The sequence below is a fragment of the Pteropus alecto genome, unplaced genomic scaffold, assembly GCF_000325575.1.
Source record: "Pteropus alecto unplaced genomic scaffold, ASM32557v1 scaffold3, whole genome shotgun sequence".
Classification (NCBI taxonomy): Eukaryota; Metazoa; Chordata; class Mammalia; order Chiroptera; family Pteropodidae; genus Pteropus; species Pteropus alecto.
The window spans coordinates 38,255,991-38,274,555 of record NW_006442484.1 but is presented as its reverse complement, the minus strand read 5'-3'; the positions used below and the strand labels follow the sequence as shown (position 1 = coordinate 38,274,555).

Sequence of the window (18,565 nt, the reverse complement as noted above, 5' to 3'; positions counted from 1 at the left end):
ATCATTATCTCTGACGTAGGTTATTGCAACATTCTCATAACTCATCTCTGTTTTCTCTTCCTTGCCTCCACATAATTTAGAAATGCTTCCAGCTAAAAGTAGCAACCCCTCCCCCCAAATTCTAGTGGCCTAAATAATTATGGCTTTCATTTTTTTTCTTATGTAAAAAATTTAAAAGTAGATTATGCAAGGAATGTATTGAGGTTCCATTATCATCAGGAAACCTGAATTCTTCTTTTTCTTCTACCATCACGAGCCTAACTTCTAAGTATCAGCTCATGGTCCAAGACGGCTACTGCAGCTCTAGTTATTAATGTCCTGGGATCTCCATGAGGTAGGTAGGGGCGGAGGTAGGCTAAAGGGCATGCCTCCCCAGTGAACCATCATTTTTTTTTTCTTTAAAAAACGCTTTCTAGAAGCACCTCCATGGCTGCAAGAGAGTGAGAAGTACCATCTTTTTAGCTGAACACAGTGCTGCATGGAACAAAATCAGGATTCTGATAACGAAAGAGATAGGGATAGTGGATGTAGGCAACAGCTCAAACAGAGTGGTGCCTTAAGACTTTTCAGTTGCTCTTCTCTCTTCCTGGAATATGCTCCTCCCAAATATTCATGTGGCGGCTGATCCATTTCATTCACTGTTTTTCTCCATTGATTCCTCTTTGGAGAGTGCCCTTCCCTAGCCATCTTGTATCGAAAACACCTTTTAGTATGCTCCATTCCTCGTTCTTTTTTTTTTTTTTTTAATATCACCCTTGTAAATAAAACAAAACAAAAATTATAAATAATAGAACATAAGCATCAAATTGCCAGGAACTTTGTCTTCATTGCTGTGTTTCCAGGAATTAGAATAGTATCTGGCAAGTAGGTGCTCAATAAATATTGGATGGAAAGAAGAGTGGGTGGAGAAAAGGAAAGGAAGTAGGAAGGGAAGGAGATAAGAGAAAGGTAAAAAAGGGAAGATGGAAACAGTAGTGTGTGTTGCTTACATGTATTACTGAAAAGAGTTTGAAATCTCAGAGGAAGTTCTAGAGCTGTCATTGAATTCTCCTAAACCCTAATTCCTTCGTCTCGGGATGATGCCACGTGCAGTCGGAGCTGCCTCGTTAGGGCAGCGCGAACAAAGAAATGGCTCTGCATCAAGTAGGATAACTCAAAGAATCAGATATACTCTACATGCTGTATTTACTGATGCTTTTAAAAAAACTTTGACTTTAAAGAATAACACTTTCTACTTATAAATAAAATACACCTGATTAGGGCAAAGATTGAAAGCAAAAAGTCCTGTTTTCATGGTAACATCAACATTTTAGTTTCTTATTATTTTTATTACCTTTTTAAATTTCCTCCCACCTTTGGACCACTTTAGGCCATGTTTTGTTTCTCACCCTGTCTGTCCCAGCTTATACTCAGGTATTGTTTAAAAGAATGCTATTAATTATTTTATGATCTCACTTCTTCTTCTTACTCTGAGACCAAAATATGGGCCTATCTTCCTACTTCCGTTGCCCAAACCTTACTCTTACTTCTTTAAGCCTAAGTCATTTTTATCCTGCCATTTCTACCTTGGGTTCTAGACTCTATTTTACTCCTTCTCCTTCTCTGAATTGCCATTGAAGGGGCTGTATATAATATTTTCATTCGATCTATCTCAAGCTGTTCCTATATTGCAGCATATCCCTCTAAGCAAATTATCCAACGTGGTTTCTTTAAAAAACAGCCGTCTTCCCTTCTGAATATTTTTAAGCCATCCATAGCAGTATTGCCCCACATGTAAGATATGAAGAAACCCTCATCTGTCATGTGAATTTTGTCTCACCCAGGTTACTTGGCATTAGCATTTTTTCCTAAGAGATAATAGTAAAATTGGCTTGATAGACTGGCTCTTTGGACTGTTTATAAACAGATATAAAATGAATTATTTATAAATTTCGTATAAGGAACTCGTACTCCAGAAATGACACGCAACCACACTTCCAAGTCTTTGAGTCCTATGCTAACTGGTCAGCTAGTGTTTTTAGTATGTTAGGTACTTGCACATAATAAAGAAAGACTGGAGTAAGATTTCTGATTGCCCACCCCAAACATTATAATCAAAATGTACTATTCTCAGCTTCTTATTTACTGCAGTAAATGGAAGAGGAGGTCTCAGAGATAGACTTGTCCTGTGCAGTCAAATCAATCTCCCTGAATTTTGTAGTTAGAGTTTAAATTATCCACTGTTTCTAGAAGATTTTAGTTCTAGGAACAATTGAAAAGTAAGCTACATTTTTTATATATTTGCCTATCTAGAACCTTCTCTCATTGTGATCAGACCAGCCGAACCTTTATCATTTGATAGATGATCCACAAATCTATCATTTGATAGATTGTCCAGTCTCTTTAGGGACATATAACTCCTAAGGTATTCCTCTGCTTATATTTAAGTTGTATTTCATTTGAAGTAAACTATACTTCAATGAAGTGGGCTTATAACCATCAAAACAAAAGATATAAAATGTTGTCTATAGCTGAAATATTCTTTGTTTCTAGATAATTATATGACGTTGTCTCGTCTAATCGATTTCCTAAGAAGATGTGGAAAACTTGAGGATGTTCCAAGATTTTTCTTAATGGCTGAGAAATGTAACTCCAGAGCAAAATTGGAGCCAGGATATCAGTACTGTAAAGGACTATATCTTTGGTAAATCTCTTACAAATAAATCCTTCATAAGTTTTTTTTCTCATCATGGATAAAGTATAATAAGCTTTTCTTTGTTTTAAAAAACATCTACATTTTAAAACATGTTAATAATTTTACTTACCAAACAGATTATACATAACAAAAATTTGTAGTCAGTGATTGAAATTAGTGATTTTTTTTTCGTTTATACATCTAACAAGGTATACTGGAGAACCAAATGATGCCCTTCGACATTTTAATAAAGCTCGGAAAGATAGTGACTGGGGCCAAAATTCCCTTTATAATATGATAGAAATCTGTTTGAATCCAGATAATGAAACTGTTGGAGGTGAAGTATTTGAAAATCTGGATGGAGACCTGGGGTAAGTAGTATTTGACTAATTACCCTTTTAAAAAAAAACACTTGTTGAGGATAAAAAAACAAGGATACCTTATAGAAGAGAACTAAATTCTAGGATAACGCTAATGAAAGGTCAGATGAAAAAAATCATAACTAGAATACCTGTTCTCTAAAACAAGCATGAAACACATTTAGGAAGTTTCCTAAATCAGAAAAAACACATTATGAGGACACTCCCATAATTCCTCTGTAGAAAGTAGGATACATTGAAGAATTTGATTACTTTGGCAAAAATTATTCACACAATAATAGTAACTCCTTAATAAATGGTAGTTATATGCCATACACTGTGCTATATACTTCCCATGCATTATCTTATTTATTCCCTATAACAGTATTGTGAAATAAGCTCAGACTTAACTTGTCTAATGTGATAGAGTTAGTAAATGGTGGGAGCAAGATTTGGACTGAATTTTACCTTCCTTCAAAGCTCCTGCTCTTAGCCACTGTGGTACAAATCTGGTAAGTGATTATATTTCTATCCAATTGTGTTTGTTGCTTGTCCTCTCTTTAAATTGCCCACAGTACAGTGTGTGTGTGTGTGTGTGTGTGTGTGTATGTGTGTATATATACACACACATACACACACACACACACACACTGTACTGTGACCAATATATATATACACACATACACACACACACACACACATATACATACATACATACATATATATAGATGTATGTTTAAAAAAATAAGAAAAATGCTAGCACATATTTAAGTTGTCATTGCACTTGAAATTTACAACCTTTTGACAGATATATAATTTCTGAGCATCTGATAGGCAGCTAGGTGAGGAAAGTAAATTATACTTTATATGTCTGACAAACTTAGATTCAAATCTCAGGTTTATCATTTATTAGCTATGTGACCTTTGGCAAATCACTTCACCTGTTTGAGCCTTAGTTTTCTCATATATAAAATACATTCAACAGAGATTAACTGAAATAATCCAGTGCTTGGCATGTAGTGGGTACCTCAACAATATTAGTTACTTTTTGCTCCCTCGTTTCATTTCTTTCATTTTCTGAGTGACTACACCGCTTGATATTTGTATGATTTTACTTATTCTGAATTCTAGTTTTACATTGGCTGAAATGAACATTCTTACCACTTGTGCATATTGTCCAAATTTTGTCTTCAGTCTCGAGTGAATAAATGTTTAATGGTGTTTTCTTAAGGCTATATTAATTTTGTTTTTAAAAAGCATAACCTTTGTATTAGAAGAGAATGAGTGGCAGTCTTAACTTTGTATTAGAAGAGAATGTGCTTAACTTTGTATTAGAAGAGAATGAGTGGCAGTCGTCAAAAGGATTACTTTTAAATTGGTGACAGAAAAAGAAACCTACACAGAAACCTACCCTAGAGCTCATTCTAATCTCAATGAATTTTACTTCATGAGTAATAGAAATAAGAGATTTATTTTTAATTGTATACAGTAATTCAACTGAGAAGCAAGAGTCTGTGCAATTAGCAGTGAGAACAGCAGAAAAACTCCTTAAAGAACTAAAACCCCAGACTGTTCAGGGTCACGTTCAACTTCGTGTAATGGAAAATTATTGCCTAATGGCCACCAAACAGAAGTCTAATGTTGAGCAAGCATTGAATACCTTCACCGAAATAGCAACATCAGAGGTTAGTAAATTTTCAGCTTCATATATTATCTTTCCGTGGTAGTACAGAGATATGTATTTTGATTAGTTGTTTGTTTCCTGAATATTAACATAATTACTTAACTACTATTAAACATTAGATATATAGTTTGGCATAGTTCTACACAATGTACTTTGTTTCCAGGGAGATACTGTTACTGCTTTGATGTATTATTGATATATTTGTCACTATTAGAATGGCAAATTATAAATAAAAGAAATTCTTCAAAAGGGCATAAATTCTCAAGGGAATGGCTTTATCCTCTGGAGAAGATCTGTGTTGTGGATGTAGCCTAAGTTTACTTACTAAGGAGAAATAAACACCTAGCTACCTTCTTAGCTCACCTTTTTGCTTATGTGAATTTGAAATTTTTCCAGCTCTAAAGCTAAGTGAGATCAATACTGACAACTTACAATTCAGTTATGTAAGTAACTGAAAAAGTTTAGCAACAAAAATGGCCCCCTGCAATTTATCGTTACTATTACTATATGAAAGGCTTTCCCTTCACCCCACTTGGCTCCACCTCCCTTTATACTCTCGTATTCTGTTTTCACTTCCCTCACACAGTGCCACATTTCAATTACTTGATGTTAAGGAAGGAATTCTAGGCACCCAACCCATCAGCAGTTGGCAATAGCTAGTTCTGAGCAGACTCATTAGCTTTCATATTCTTCTACTCATCAATGTTGTAAGCTACTGAAAACTCATAATTTTGTGTCTCTCAGAGGATTTATAGACTTTTGCTGTGTTTTCTTGTGATGCAGAGGTCATAGTGGTAGCAATAAACTACCAAAAAACCCCTACTATGTCCCCTTCCCTGTGTCTCCTAGGACCTTGGAGGTACTTTGGGAAACCTACAACTCCCATTGCCATTTGGGTAAAAGTATCCTATATGGTGCTCTATTATCACTGTAAGCCACTCTTAGAACAAAACAGCAAGGTAGCATTGACAGCAAAACATCTTGGAGCAGAGCCTTCTGCTGACATTGAAGTAATGTTCTCAGGGGTTGTGCTCAGTTGAATTGGCTATGTGGCAGCAGATGGATAACAGTACTGACTAAACGGAGACCAGAACCAGGTCTGTCATGTAAGTCTAAGAAAATCTATAAGAACATGATGAAGCACCATTTCAAGTAAGGTGTCATAGCTACCAAATTTTCTCTTTCTATCATGTAACTAAAGAGAGTTTAAATCATGTAACTAAATCATGTAACTAAGTTTAAATCATATAACTAAAGAGAGTTTAAATTTTGAGGTTTGAGAGAGAACACCAACAGCAGTGACATCACAGCTGTTTCCTAGAAAGAATATGTCACTTTTTGTGTTCGTGAGACTGCATTATTTCATTATATTTTTAACATTCTTACATATGTGATTGTTAATATACTAACATCTGTTTAGTGATTATCCAAAGATTAATATATGAACTGAAGTTTCATAAACAAATTTTATCTTGCATTTTTTTCATTTAACTCATAGGCTGCATATATTAAATATGGTAAATATTCATTAAGTAGCCAGTGGGTGCTAAGCATAGTGGAAATCACAAAGATAAACCAGATGTAGCCCATTTCTTCAAGTTTCTAATAATCCAAGGAAGATGAGACAAGCATACTGACTGTAGTACAAAACAAAATTTATGACAATTCTGTCTTAGAGTTAGCAAATAAAAATGCTGTAGGCAACAGTATAAGGAGAGTTGGGAGACCCATTTGTGGAGAAAGTATGTTTAAAGAAGAACCAGATGAATTGCATTTTCACAGGCAGAGATAGGGAAAGTGCATTCTATGTGAAGTGGAAAATAGGAACAAAGGCAGGGAGGCGGGGAAGCATAAGGTATATTCACAGCACCATGCAGCATTCAGATTGATTGAAAAAGAGGGATGTGACAGGAAGTCATGGGAGGAAATGGTGGAAAATACATTAAACTCGAGAGTTTTTTCACCTGCTTTTATCCTATCACCTTGAACCATAAAAGTATGTTGTTTATAATATAGCTATATTGTCCTTTGAGATCTAAAGTTGTAGCTTAGAATGACTGAGTGTGAGAGAAGCTGTCTGAATGCTTTAGGATGTCTGTACCAGAAAACACATTGTTAGTCTAATGCTGGGGTTAGAACTCAGGTTTGCAGTTTTAGAAACCTTCAGTTCACTCAGGAGTGATCCATCTGTGAGGAATTGTTTCATTCTAATCAAACTTGAGGTATATAGTTTTAAAATCAGAGAACTTATTTTTAAATGTGTAGTGTGGGATATTTTTAGTATGTGAACAGGTCTGGACATTTTTACAGGACCCTTCTTTTAGGCTTTCCTGGGACCTAGCTGACAGATACATGGCCGGTCTCTATTTTCTTTCCTCTCTAGCCCACCTAAGATAAGGGTGGAGCTCAGTGAACATGTCTTCAGAATTTGCTACCAATTGGTTGGATCTAGCACTCAAATAAAACCTTTTTTGCCATTCCTTAATGAAAAAAATTACATATTGGAAGTTTAGTGATAAATATAAAGTTGGAACCAAGGAAATTTTATATTCTTAAAAGTTGTTTTCATCCAGCACTAATGAGTCACCCGTCTCAAATCCAGGGTTATTTCTCACTTCTAATCATGATCAGTTTGGACAGTGAACATTTTACCACTCTGCTATCCTTTTCCTTATTAATTACTCAAACTTTCTATCTTACAGTGCACCTTTGTTCTAGTCATGATACTATAATTTCTAAATCACAGTTTCTCTCATCTTTTATTTGTATTTTAAACTGAAGGCTTCTTCTTTATGAAAGCATCACAAGCCCTCTGCTGAAATTTAAGAAGCACCCTAGCTTTATCAGGGACATACTCATTATTGCTTAGGTAAGTTGGTTTACTGGAGCGATCACTAATGGCCTCCATTTTATGCTAGTTCTTATTAGCTCGTTGGTTTCAGAGAATGACATATTCTGACTTTGAACTCTGTCTAAAAGGACATCGTGGTTTATAGACACTGTCAAGAAGCTACAGACTCCAAATCTAAAAGCATATTTTAAGACAAATTTATTTCATATAATTTTCAATTATATGATTAATTAATTGCATACCCATATTTATAACATTTCATTGGATGAACTTTTTTAGAAGAGGCTTTTGAATAAAACGAAAATAAAAAGAGAGAGAAAAAGGGCAATAGAGTCATTATAGATAAAGAATATCACTGCAGGTAAGTCGTCCTGTTTGTTATTCCTGTTTTATGGATGAAAGAGCAAAGAATCCAAAATGTTAAATTTAAAACACAATGTCCTATTAGGATTACACTGAAAAAGAATTTTGTTTATTTTTTCTGTTTCTATACAAAACCAAAACAGCCAGTCAATCCCATTAAAGACTGAGTCACCCTAATTGTCTGGAATTGTGTGGTGATTCATGGCAGCTTGAGTTTACTTGATGTTTTAAATAATGACAATGTCTGTTTTAAATAATGACAGATACCTGCATGGAGCCAGAAATAAAATCCACAGGCCAGTTCTTATATTAAGTAGCACTTGCTACTTTCTATGAGTTTTCCTTTTAAACATTGGCCATCTATTCACGTTTGTGAATCTAGGGGTCTAAAGTTTTGTTTTCTTACAGAAGGATCATATTCCAGCACTTTTGGGAATGGCAACAGCTTACATGATCTTGAAACAGACTCCAAGAGCCAGAAACCAGCTTAAACGGATTGCAAAAATGAACTGGAATCCTATCGATGCTGAGGACTTTGAGAGGAGTTGGCTGCTACTTGCTGATATTTATATTCAGTCAGCAAAGTACGACATGGCAGAAGAACTGTTAAAACGGTGCCTGCGTCATAATAGGGTAGGTGATTGCAGAGTAAAAATTGTTAACCATTGTATAAGCATTCTATAATAGGTTATTATAGAGTGTTGGTTCATTTCTAAGGATTCCTGTGTGTTTTGAAAATTAAATGTTTATTCTTACCACAATCAGGAAATAAACATTAACATTAATAAGCCATTTACCCTTGAAAATAAAAAAAAGATTTATGCAGTTTCAAGTTTCAGCTGTGGTATGCCCTACTTACAGAAAGTGTTTTTGGAATGTCAAGCGTTTGCTTGTGATTACCCATATCATCTCAGAACTAATGAAAATTGCAGAATAACATTAATTGCGGACGTCTGTCCCTCTATTAAGACACACTCGATGAATTTACTGCAGCTGCATGCCATTTCCACATTGTTAGAATCCACTGTGCATAATCTATTTTGTGGGAAAAAGTCTTTTCGGCATTTAATTTGATTTGTGTAATAAAAAGTCCTTATCTTTAGGTATAAATTGAAAATCTTTAAGTCCTTAAAATTATTTAAGGCTCTTTACTAACAGTGCATTTTGGTGTTAAATCACATAAAAAGGATGTTTTATTAAAACATTTTTTAAGCTTAAAATTCATTACTATTTGTTGAGAAATAATTGTATGCAACTTAGAAACTTGGGAATCTCTAGCTTTATAGATTCATATCAGTTACTTCAAATCTTAATCACAGAAAATTGATGTTTTATTCTCTTTGAGCAAATTAGATTACAAAATGCATCATTTGTTTATTAAAGAGATCATCTGATACTATTAAGTTACTTTCCTAGGAACTTTAAAAACCTAAATCATAACATCAAGCCATTTATCAATTTACAGTTTATAGATCTAATTTTAAGTTAAATTGGCCCTGAAAAACAGAGTACTCATTAATAGACTTTGGAAAATCAAAATTGCAAATCAGCTGACCCTTCTATGCCAAGTGTAGGATTAAGCAAGATGGCATGGGAATTAAGGTTTCAATGCAGATGGAATTTCAATTTGCCAGAACTCTGACAGCAATACATTGCATGTTTGAACATGATGGCTACTTTAGAAGCATTAGCCCTGCCAATTAGGCTTGTCAATATTAGAAGCATAAGATTCAGGAACTAGAACTTAGAAACTTTGAATTATGTAATTAAAAAATGGAGATCATCCACATCTGGGACAGGAAATGTACAAGATGACACTAGACCATCTTGTCATACCAGATGGCAAGGAAGCTATCCAAGATGATTAGGGTCACATTAAGGGCTCAGGAGCCAACTTGAAGACACTCCCACTAGCCAAAGTTGAAACACTTTAAATATCATCAAAAATAAGAAGCGCAGTGAATTGAAACACACTAAATATGTTTAAATCTATGATTTTCCAAATATCCAAGAGAGAAAATAAACCTAATTGGTCACTACTGAAATATGCTAATGAACTATTTCTAAAACAGACAAGAAAAGTAAAGAATTAAGCATTTATCCTTCCTTTTCTTTGTGAGCTATACTACTAGGTAACAAAATAGTGGAAAAGGAGGCATTTCTCATTATAGATGTTTTCCTGCTAATAAATGAAAAAGGTATGATAGAATATCACCATTTTCAACCCTGATGAGTTAATGAATAGGTATAACATCACAAAAAGAGAATCAGATATTATGTGCCTCCTGATCAAAGAACACGGTATCTATGACAGGGCTGGACTGAGATGAAACAAGTGAAACGTTCACTTTGGGTCCAAAATTTAAAAGGGCACTTAAAATCTCAGTAATTATCGTCGTCAGTCGGTGCTGCTATAACAAAGTACCACAGACTGGGTGGCGTTTAAACAATAGAAATTTGTTGCTCACAATTCCAGAGGCTCGAAGTCAAGTCAGGGTGCGCCAGCATGGCTGGTTTCTGGCGAGGGCCCCTTCCAGGCTGCAGACTGCCAGCTTCTCATCGTATCCTCACATGGTGCAATAAAGAGGGTGCAAGAACTCTGTGAGGTCCCTTGTATAATGGCACTAATCCTGCTCATGAGAGCTATACCCTCATGACCTAATTTCCTCCCAAAGACTTCCCCTCCTAATACCATCTCATTGGAGGTTAAGATTTGTTTCAACATATGAATTTGGAGGGGACACAAACATTCAGTTCATTGTAGTAATCAAGATAAATAATAATTTAATGCAATGTTTTTTTAAAGCAAATATCAAAATGTTAAATAGATAGGATCTGACAGTGTTGTGCTGAGCTATATTGAAGCCTGAAGCAAAAGGGAAATTGTGTGTCCCGATATCAGTGTTTGTATGTTTCAATGGGTAATGGTTTTAATGAAAGTATTATTGACATTTTCTTGCATATTAAGGTCAAGAAAATAAAATTGTAATAAATTTTGGGATATAAATAAAATATTCAAACTTAAAATAATATGTTTTAATATATCCACTTGTTAATTCTTCAATTTTTAATAGTTAATTTAACATTTTAGAAAAAAATTAGCAATTATAATGTACCTAAAAATGTACACATAGGGTTTCACTTTTCCCTTTTGCCTCAGGCTTCAACACGGCTTGTCAGGGCACTGTTCTATTAGGATTTTTCACCTTTCTCCCCCAAAATCAAAATCAAATCCAACCCTCTAGGTCTAATTACAATTTCCAAGAAATATCAATGACGTAGGAATATGTCACAATAAGGACTACGAGGACGCCTTCAACTCAGTCTGGGCTGTAAGAAGCTCTAGGACAAATGTTGTTTCTGCTACATTTAGTTACAAGAAAAGGGAGAGGTAGAGAGGGAAGTACTAAATCAAAAGAAAATTGAGAGATGTTTTAACGAGTCACAATGTGTGGGTGTTATTTGGATCCTCATCCTAACAAACAAACAAAAAATGATATCAAGACCATTTGACATTTGAATAGTAACTGGATATTTGGTCATGTCAAGGAGTTGTATTTAGGTGTGACAGATTGTGGTTATGTTTAAAGAAAGTCTTTATTTTCTTAAGAAGTGTACTAAAATATTTATGGGTGGAATGATACAATAATTGAGTATTTTTATCTGATAATACAGAAGGACGAGTGTGTAGGGTAGAGGTGTAATAGTATTATGAGTTAATTGTTGAAGATATGGGTTCATAGTGTTTATTATTATCATTTCTATATTTGTATATGTTGAAATTATTTGTAATAAAAAGTACATGTATATGTGTAAAATGTAAATGCCCTTGCCTCTGCAGGTTTAGGGTGGGGTCTTGGGATTGGAATCTTAATTATTAAGTCCCTTAGGTGATTTGATTCCATAGCCAAGGTCGAAAATCATTGTTTTATGTGCCATTTAAATGAATTAATGTGGTTGACCTCTGTAGTCATAAGTACCCCATAAAATCTTAGTGCTATCGAGTTTAATCCATTCATACATCTTCCATTTTTCTCCAGTCTTGCTGCAAAGCTTATGAATATATGGGGTACATTATGGAAAAAGAACAAGCGTATACAGATGCTGCCCTAAACTATGAAATGGCATGGAAACATGGCAATCAGACAAATCCATCAGTAGGTGAGTTTAACTTGGTTTTCATAGGAAACTTGGGTTTTATTTGTAAATCTTTATTGAAATGCATTTGACTTTCTTTTGAAGAACAAAATACTCATTAAGAGCCAACTTCTTTTCTCAGTCCTTCTGAAAAATAAATTATGTATTCATAATAGATTATTAGCTGCTAATAGTTAAGTGTAATTTCCTGATATTCAAGCTTGTCCTCAGTCACCTTAGAGGACATCTAATCTAATTGTATTTATTTATTTATTTATTTGTTTGTTTGTTTGTTTGTTTATTTATTTAATTTATTTATTTTATGGTGACATTGGTTAACAAAATCCAATAAGTTTCAGCTGTACACTTTAACAATAAGGCATATATATATTTACACTGTGTTCACCTCCCATAGTTAGATTTCTTTCTGTCACCACATATTTGACCCCCTTTACCCTGTCTACCTACCTTACCCCTCCCACTTCTCCCTACTCTCTGGTAACCACTAGTCTGTAGTCCATGTCGATGAGTCTCTGTTTGTTTGGAGGACATCTAATCTAATTCTGCCCCTTTCTCTCCATCTACCCTCGGCTATTTCCAAAATTATAATCCTGTGCTGAAAAGCGTTCCATTGTCAAGGAAGTTAGAAATACATTGCATTAAATCAAGTTCTACAGGGTTCTTTACTGCAGAACTCCCCAAGCCTTTAAACACTAAAGTATATTGTGGTAGATGTCACAGATGGGACATATTTCCCACAATAATTTGACCATGAAGCATTTGTTCACTTGAGCACCTAGAAACATCATCTTGTTCCAGTGGTAGGCTATTAGTTTGAAAATTGCTAGTCTCCAACTACTCTAACAGATATGAGTGGCATCTGAAATACATATAATGGCCCTCTAATTCCAAACTTCTGTCATGTCTCCTAAGCGTTTCTCTTCAAGCCATCCTCACTTACCTGTCCATTCTTACATAAACCTGCTTCTGAGGTCTTTCACCTTTCTTATTGCTGTCTCCTGAAAACTCTAAAATAGTGAGAGAGAGAGAGCGAGAAAGTGAAGGAGAGCAAGGGGGAGGGAGAGGGGAAAGAGGGGTCGACAGAGAGAGAGAAAGAAATGTGAAGAGATTAGATTCCATGGCCAGTTAGTTTGGAAAAGGGTCTTTTATTTGTCCATGTCTCTCCTGACTGTTGCACCAGAAATGAACAAGTTCCTAAGTATGATTTTTAAGAACTAAATGTATTTATAACTAAGGTATTTTTTTTAAATTAGGCATTTAGTAGTTGTTAATTCAGCCTTAGATGACATCTGTCTCTTTAGCAGCCACATCACAGTATGGAATCATTTAATTTGCATTCAGATAGGTCATCTTTACACTAAGGGCTATCAATTCAGGACTTCCCCTACCTTATATTTTTATAGTGTCATTTATTTTACTAGACTTGTGTAGAACAGAGGAACCTACATTTGTTGATAGTATTTTTCCTTCTCAGGTGTTGTGCATCTTACAGAATAAAGTCAGTTTATAAAATGAGAATTCCATAAAATCCTTAAAATATTTAAAGTTTTGATGTTTTATTCCACAGAGGAATACATTTATAAGCTAAATTATTTAAATATTTTATTTCTTGGGAGACTTCAGCAAATATAGAGATTCCAACTCACTAGTTATTTCATTGTGTCATCTGTGTATTTTATAGACGATTTCATCAGTTCTTCTGTGTTCTCCTTAAGTAAGCATTTCTCTGAGGTTCTCAATTAATTCTTTAGTTTCTTTCTTAACATTATCATTGCATCCAACACCCTAAACCTGCCTTGCCATGTTAATATCGCATTTCATTTTTGCACTTGTCAGGCTATCATTAATATGGTTGTGTTTTTTCCATAGGATTTAGCCTTGAGTATTGTCATAATGAAAGTGTTCCCCTCCTCTCTCTCTGATTACATCAGGATGAATTCTTATTAGTTTGGCAGGTATAATGCAGCTGCAGTGCACATGTTCTTTGCCATTTCAAGCCCTTTATTTCCTCTATAAAATGTTTTGAACAAGATGATCTATCAAGTTTCTACCACCATTAAAATTTTGTGCTTCTAATTTAGTGTTTTCACAGGAAAAAAATGGCTAACATTTGCATGGTACACTAAAATTTTTAAAAGCATTTCACAATGAGTATTTCATTTGATCTTTAAAATTATACTAAAAGAGAAAAGAGTTATTATCCCCATTTTTAGATGAGGAAACTTGAAATCGACAGCTCAGATGACTTTCCTAATGTCTCAAAGCTAGTTAGAAAGCCAGAAACCAAAACCTAAATCTACAGGGTTTTTGGCTCTAGTTTTCATATAAAGTATGTTTGGCATGACATCTTAAATTGTTTTCCTTTTTAAATGTCATGAACTCTACTATTAATCCTTTTTAAAATTTCTTCGTAATGATATCGAGTTTTCCTCTCTGAGACTTACTGTTTTCATCTAGGATTATTCTATATGTGTGTGTGTGTGTATCAAATACTATGAATTTCAGATAATTCTTATTTCTTACATTTTACTACCAGATGACTAGACTACATTAGCCAATTATCTTTTTCAAACATTTGTTTGAAATTCTAAAAATTCGTTTGGTACTTTGATTAGAGCCTAAGAGCAGCATTCATATTTCTCTTCTTCATATTTCAAAGTGGTAAAGTGAAATATCTAACTAATTAATTACATATTATTTTACATCATGTTATATTATTTTATTGCATACACTGCCACCATTACTTTTTTTGTCTTCCCCTTATTTTGCTTACTTTTATAGCATTCTTACAGGAAAACAACAGTCATTTAGGTATGTCTTAACACTTTCTAAATGTTCACTATTCAAAACGTGACATTTCAATATTAGTAATTGTGATCATTGTTACTCATCATTGATGTGGAATATCTGATGACTAATCCACTCTATTCTGGGCCACTCTCCCATCTGCTCTGCCCTCTCACCGTGTTCTCTAGGTCCATTTGGTTCCTGTGTGTCTTTTACATGTACAGTTCCCTCTGCCTGAAAGTGTTCTTGCTTCTCTCCTTCCTGGCCTAGGTTATATACCTCATCCTTCAGACTTCAAACATTGCCTGACACCTGCCTCCTCCCCAGTCAGGTTTCTTATGATAGCTCACTTGGCTTGTATCTTTATTTCACAGCATTTATCTCAGTTTTGAAATTATTTATTTACATAATTACTTAAACAATGTACTTTTTTTTCCTAATAGGATATAAACCTTGTGACTGTAGGAGCCGGTTTGCTTGATGTGTTAGGTGCTAAATAAATCTATACTGTATAAATGAATAGCTGTTATCATCTCCTGCCCTATTACGAATTTTACTATAATCTGTAAGTTACAAAACCACATCTATAGGATGACAGTCTTCTTACCCAATAGTATATTCACTGTGGTCCTTTTTTCCTACTTCATTTTCTTTCCTACCTGTTCTCCTTTCATGTCACTCCACCTTCTATTAATCTCATCATTTCTGTCATAGTGCAGTCACCAGCTTCTGTTAAGAGTTCTCTAATAAGTGAGCAAAAGGAGGAGGCAAAAAAAGAGGTAATAGTAGCAGTGTGCTCTATAAATAGTTCTATACCATTATTGTTTTTTGTCTTAACAGGGTACAAACTGGCATTTAATTACTTAAAAGCAAAAAGATATGTGGATGCAATTGACGTATGTCACCAGGTAACATTTAAATTTAAATTTCTTAAAAGTTTTCAGATGCACAATTTCCTATGTCTAGTTAATCTTAAGATGTATGTGAATAGAGGTAGAGGATGTAGTATTTTACTTAAATGACTTATCAGTTACACCTGGAGAGATGGTCAGTTTTCAAAGTTTAGAAAATTATAAAGTTTACTTAAATCAAACATATGTTTTTAGTTGGACCTCAAATAATAAAATGTTTGTATCCATTTAAAGACAGTCTAGAGGAGAAACATGTTAAATAAAACATAGTCTTTCTATCAGAAGATATTTGAGCATTGTTATAGATTCTCCAGATCATTGTTCTGAATAAACATTCTCGTGAATGTATCCAAGTCTGGTTTTAGAAAATTCATATTTATAAATTAGACATGAAAAGTATTTCTGTAATTTAGAAGTCATTTGATTACCTTTGTGTAACTGGTTTCCTACTAAATGATCCCTTACTAAAATGACAAACATTTTAAGTTTCAGGTTGAGACTGTAGTTTCTTTATGTATACATTGTCCCATTGATATTCCATATAAGGCATTATATTAAACACTGTTAGCTCCAAGAAAAACTCCTTAGAAAAGAGTTGTGTAGTGTGCCTTATTCCAAATAGCTGTTTCAGCATCTTTATAGTAAATTCTTGGCCTCAGTGATTGCTATTGATTACTGAATCTCTCTGTAAGCCAGTATTTCACACTGAAGTAAGGTTATACATGAGAATCATTTGTGGAGTTTTGGTTTTTCTTTTTTAATAAATATCTCCCTACTCCTAGACTCAGTAGTCCTACAAATTTGTGTTTCAGAATCACTCCACATAAATGTGATGTGTGTTCCTAGTTAAAAATAATTCTAAGGGATTATTAAATATCATGCATACATAACTAAATTTAATAAAATGCTTTAAATCATTGAATATACTTGTTTTCTGCAACTGCCCTATTAAGGAAGTAATTCTATATGATGTGTTTTCTACATGTAGTATTCATATTCTACTGTTTTCATCTAATTACTATTGATATGAATGAGTCATTGTATCTCAGATGATACTTTTAAAATTTGTGGTTATGTTTACAGAATCAATACAATAAAATCTCAACTGTAATGCTCATTTCTAGTAAGTTTTGTAGTCCTCTAGTTCTTGTAAATAATTACAAGTTCTTGTGCTTCTTTTGATTTGTTTTTTTTCTTTGTTTTTGCAGGTTCTTGAAGCACATCCAACTTATCCAAAAATCAGAAAAGATATACTTGATAAGGCCCGCACATCTTTAAGACCTTGAAAATTATTTTAACTTAGTTTGTTGGTTAAGTGGAAAATGAATCTGAGTTCTTCCAATTCAAAATAGGTTCGAGCTAATACTTTGTAATAGAAACATACTTTCTTTCTCCAGCAGAGGCTGCTGTTGTGTATAAAGAGAAATGCTATGTCAAATGGATGTTTTCTGATGGAGAGGGTGAATGAGAGCTGGATTATTTAATTGACTCTCGATTACATGCAAATTTGGTGTCTCTATGGTAGAGATTATAACCCATTTATATAAAGACTATTTTGTTAAAATCTAAGTAATTAAACATCCTATATCTTTTTTCTAAGGAATATGAGTTGTTTATTTTAGGAGATAAAATGCAATTGTTCTCAAAAATTTTTGTAACATTTGTTGTTTCAAAGATTTGAATAAATTTTCTTGTAAATAATTTATGAAAAAGAAAAAATATTTTAATAAAAATTTTAGAACTGTGCAGTGTGTATTCCTCTTGGAACTCAGAAAACATGGTACGTTTTGCAAAATTAGGGTGAGCTTGCCAGGCAGTCTGCAGTGTTAATGAGTAGTATTGCAGAAAATGTGAATTTCCTAGAAGAATATTTTTGGAAAAATATAAAGCGTGAGTTCTCCTTACTTTTATTGAAATCATTCTTTCTGCTCTCACTGCCAATATGATCTTAAGAATAATCAGTACCAGAAATCAGTTTAAATAGGTAAACCTTGATAGCAATATTTAACCTTAGCCCAAAGACTAGTCCCTTTGGTGTAATTTCAGAAACTGTAACATCTGGTGAGAAAGGTCGCAAATATTTTTAATGAGCAGATACTCACAAAGCACACTGTGAAAGCACTGCTTACCTTACTATGCTTAACACCACTCTAGCAAAGCAGTTCTCACCCTTTTATGATAAGTGTAACCTAATCTTAGTAAACCAAATTCTTAGCATTTTTTGAAAAATGTGTTGTCTACATCTTTTTCAATTGTCTTTAAAAATACAGTAAATATGATCTTCGATTTCATTTGCATTTTTAGTAAACAGCACTTTTAAAAGTCACTTGCTGCTTTTCTTTAAATGTCTGTTTATTTCTTTTGAGCTACATTCTCTTGTTTCTGATCACTTCTCCAATTTTCCAGTTTTTTTTTTTTTTAATTCCAATGATACAAAGTTCTAATCATTCTTTTTACCTACCTTTTGTTTCTGGCATTTCGTGAAAATGTTTAATAAGAGCATTTCTGAAATATTTCATATCTGTTAAAACACTTTCACATGTCATTACCTTTGATCCTCACAACCCTATAATATAGCTGTTATCCTTGTTTGCAATTCTGGAACTGTGACAGACTTTATAATTCTGGAGTGGGAGAGGGGAGAATAGCTCTCTACCTGAATGGACATAATGACATCATATAACAATAACTTTAGCATTTCCAATGAACTTGCATCATGAAATACTAGAATTATAGAAATTGAATAGAGAAAGCAGAAAGAACATCTGTTCTAGCAAG

General features: G+C 33.9%; 1 protein-coding gene across 3 annotated transcripts in view; it reads left to right on the top strand.

The window, feature by feature from the left end:
* Positions 1-17,434, top strand: part of TTC21B (tetratricopeptide repeat domain 21B) — a 65,722-nt gene extending 48,288 nt beyond the window's left edge. For 2 of the 3 annotated variants that reach the window (XM_015596750.2, XM_006921149.3), the window contains 7 exons: positions 2,533-2,683; positions 2,884-3,045; positions 4,523-4,718; positions 8,340-8,564; positions 11,972-12,092; positions 15,717-15,784; positions 16,996-17,423. In XM_015596750.2, the coding sequence (XP_015452236.1) occupies positions 2,533-2,683; positions 2,884-3,045; positions 4,523-4,718; positions 8,340-8,564; positions 11,972-12,092; positions 15,717-15,784; positions 16,996-17,073 (1,001 nt within the window). In that variant the 3' untranslated portion in view covers positions 17,074-17,423. Of the gene's footprint in view, positions 1-2,532; positions 2,684-2,883; positions 3,046-4,522; positions 4,719-8,339; positions 8,565-11,971; positions 12,093-15,716; positions 15,785-16,995 lie in introns of all 3 variants that reach the window. The other variant, XM_025039452.1, reaches the window with a different exon arrangement.
* The last annotated feature ends 1,131 nt before the right edge of the window (positions 17,435-18,565 follow it).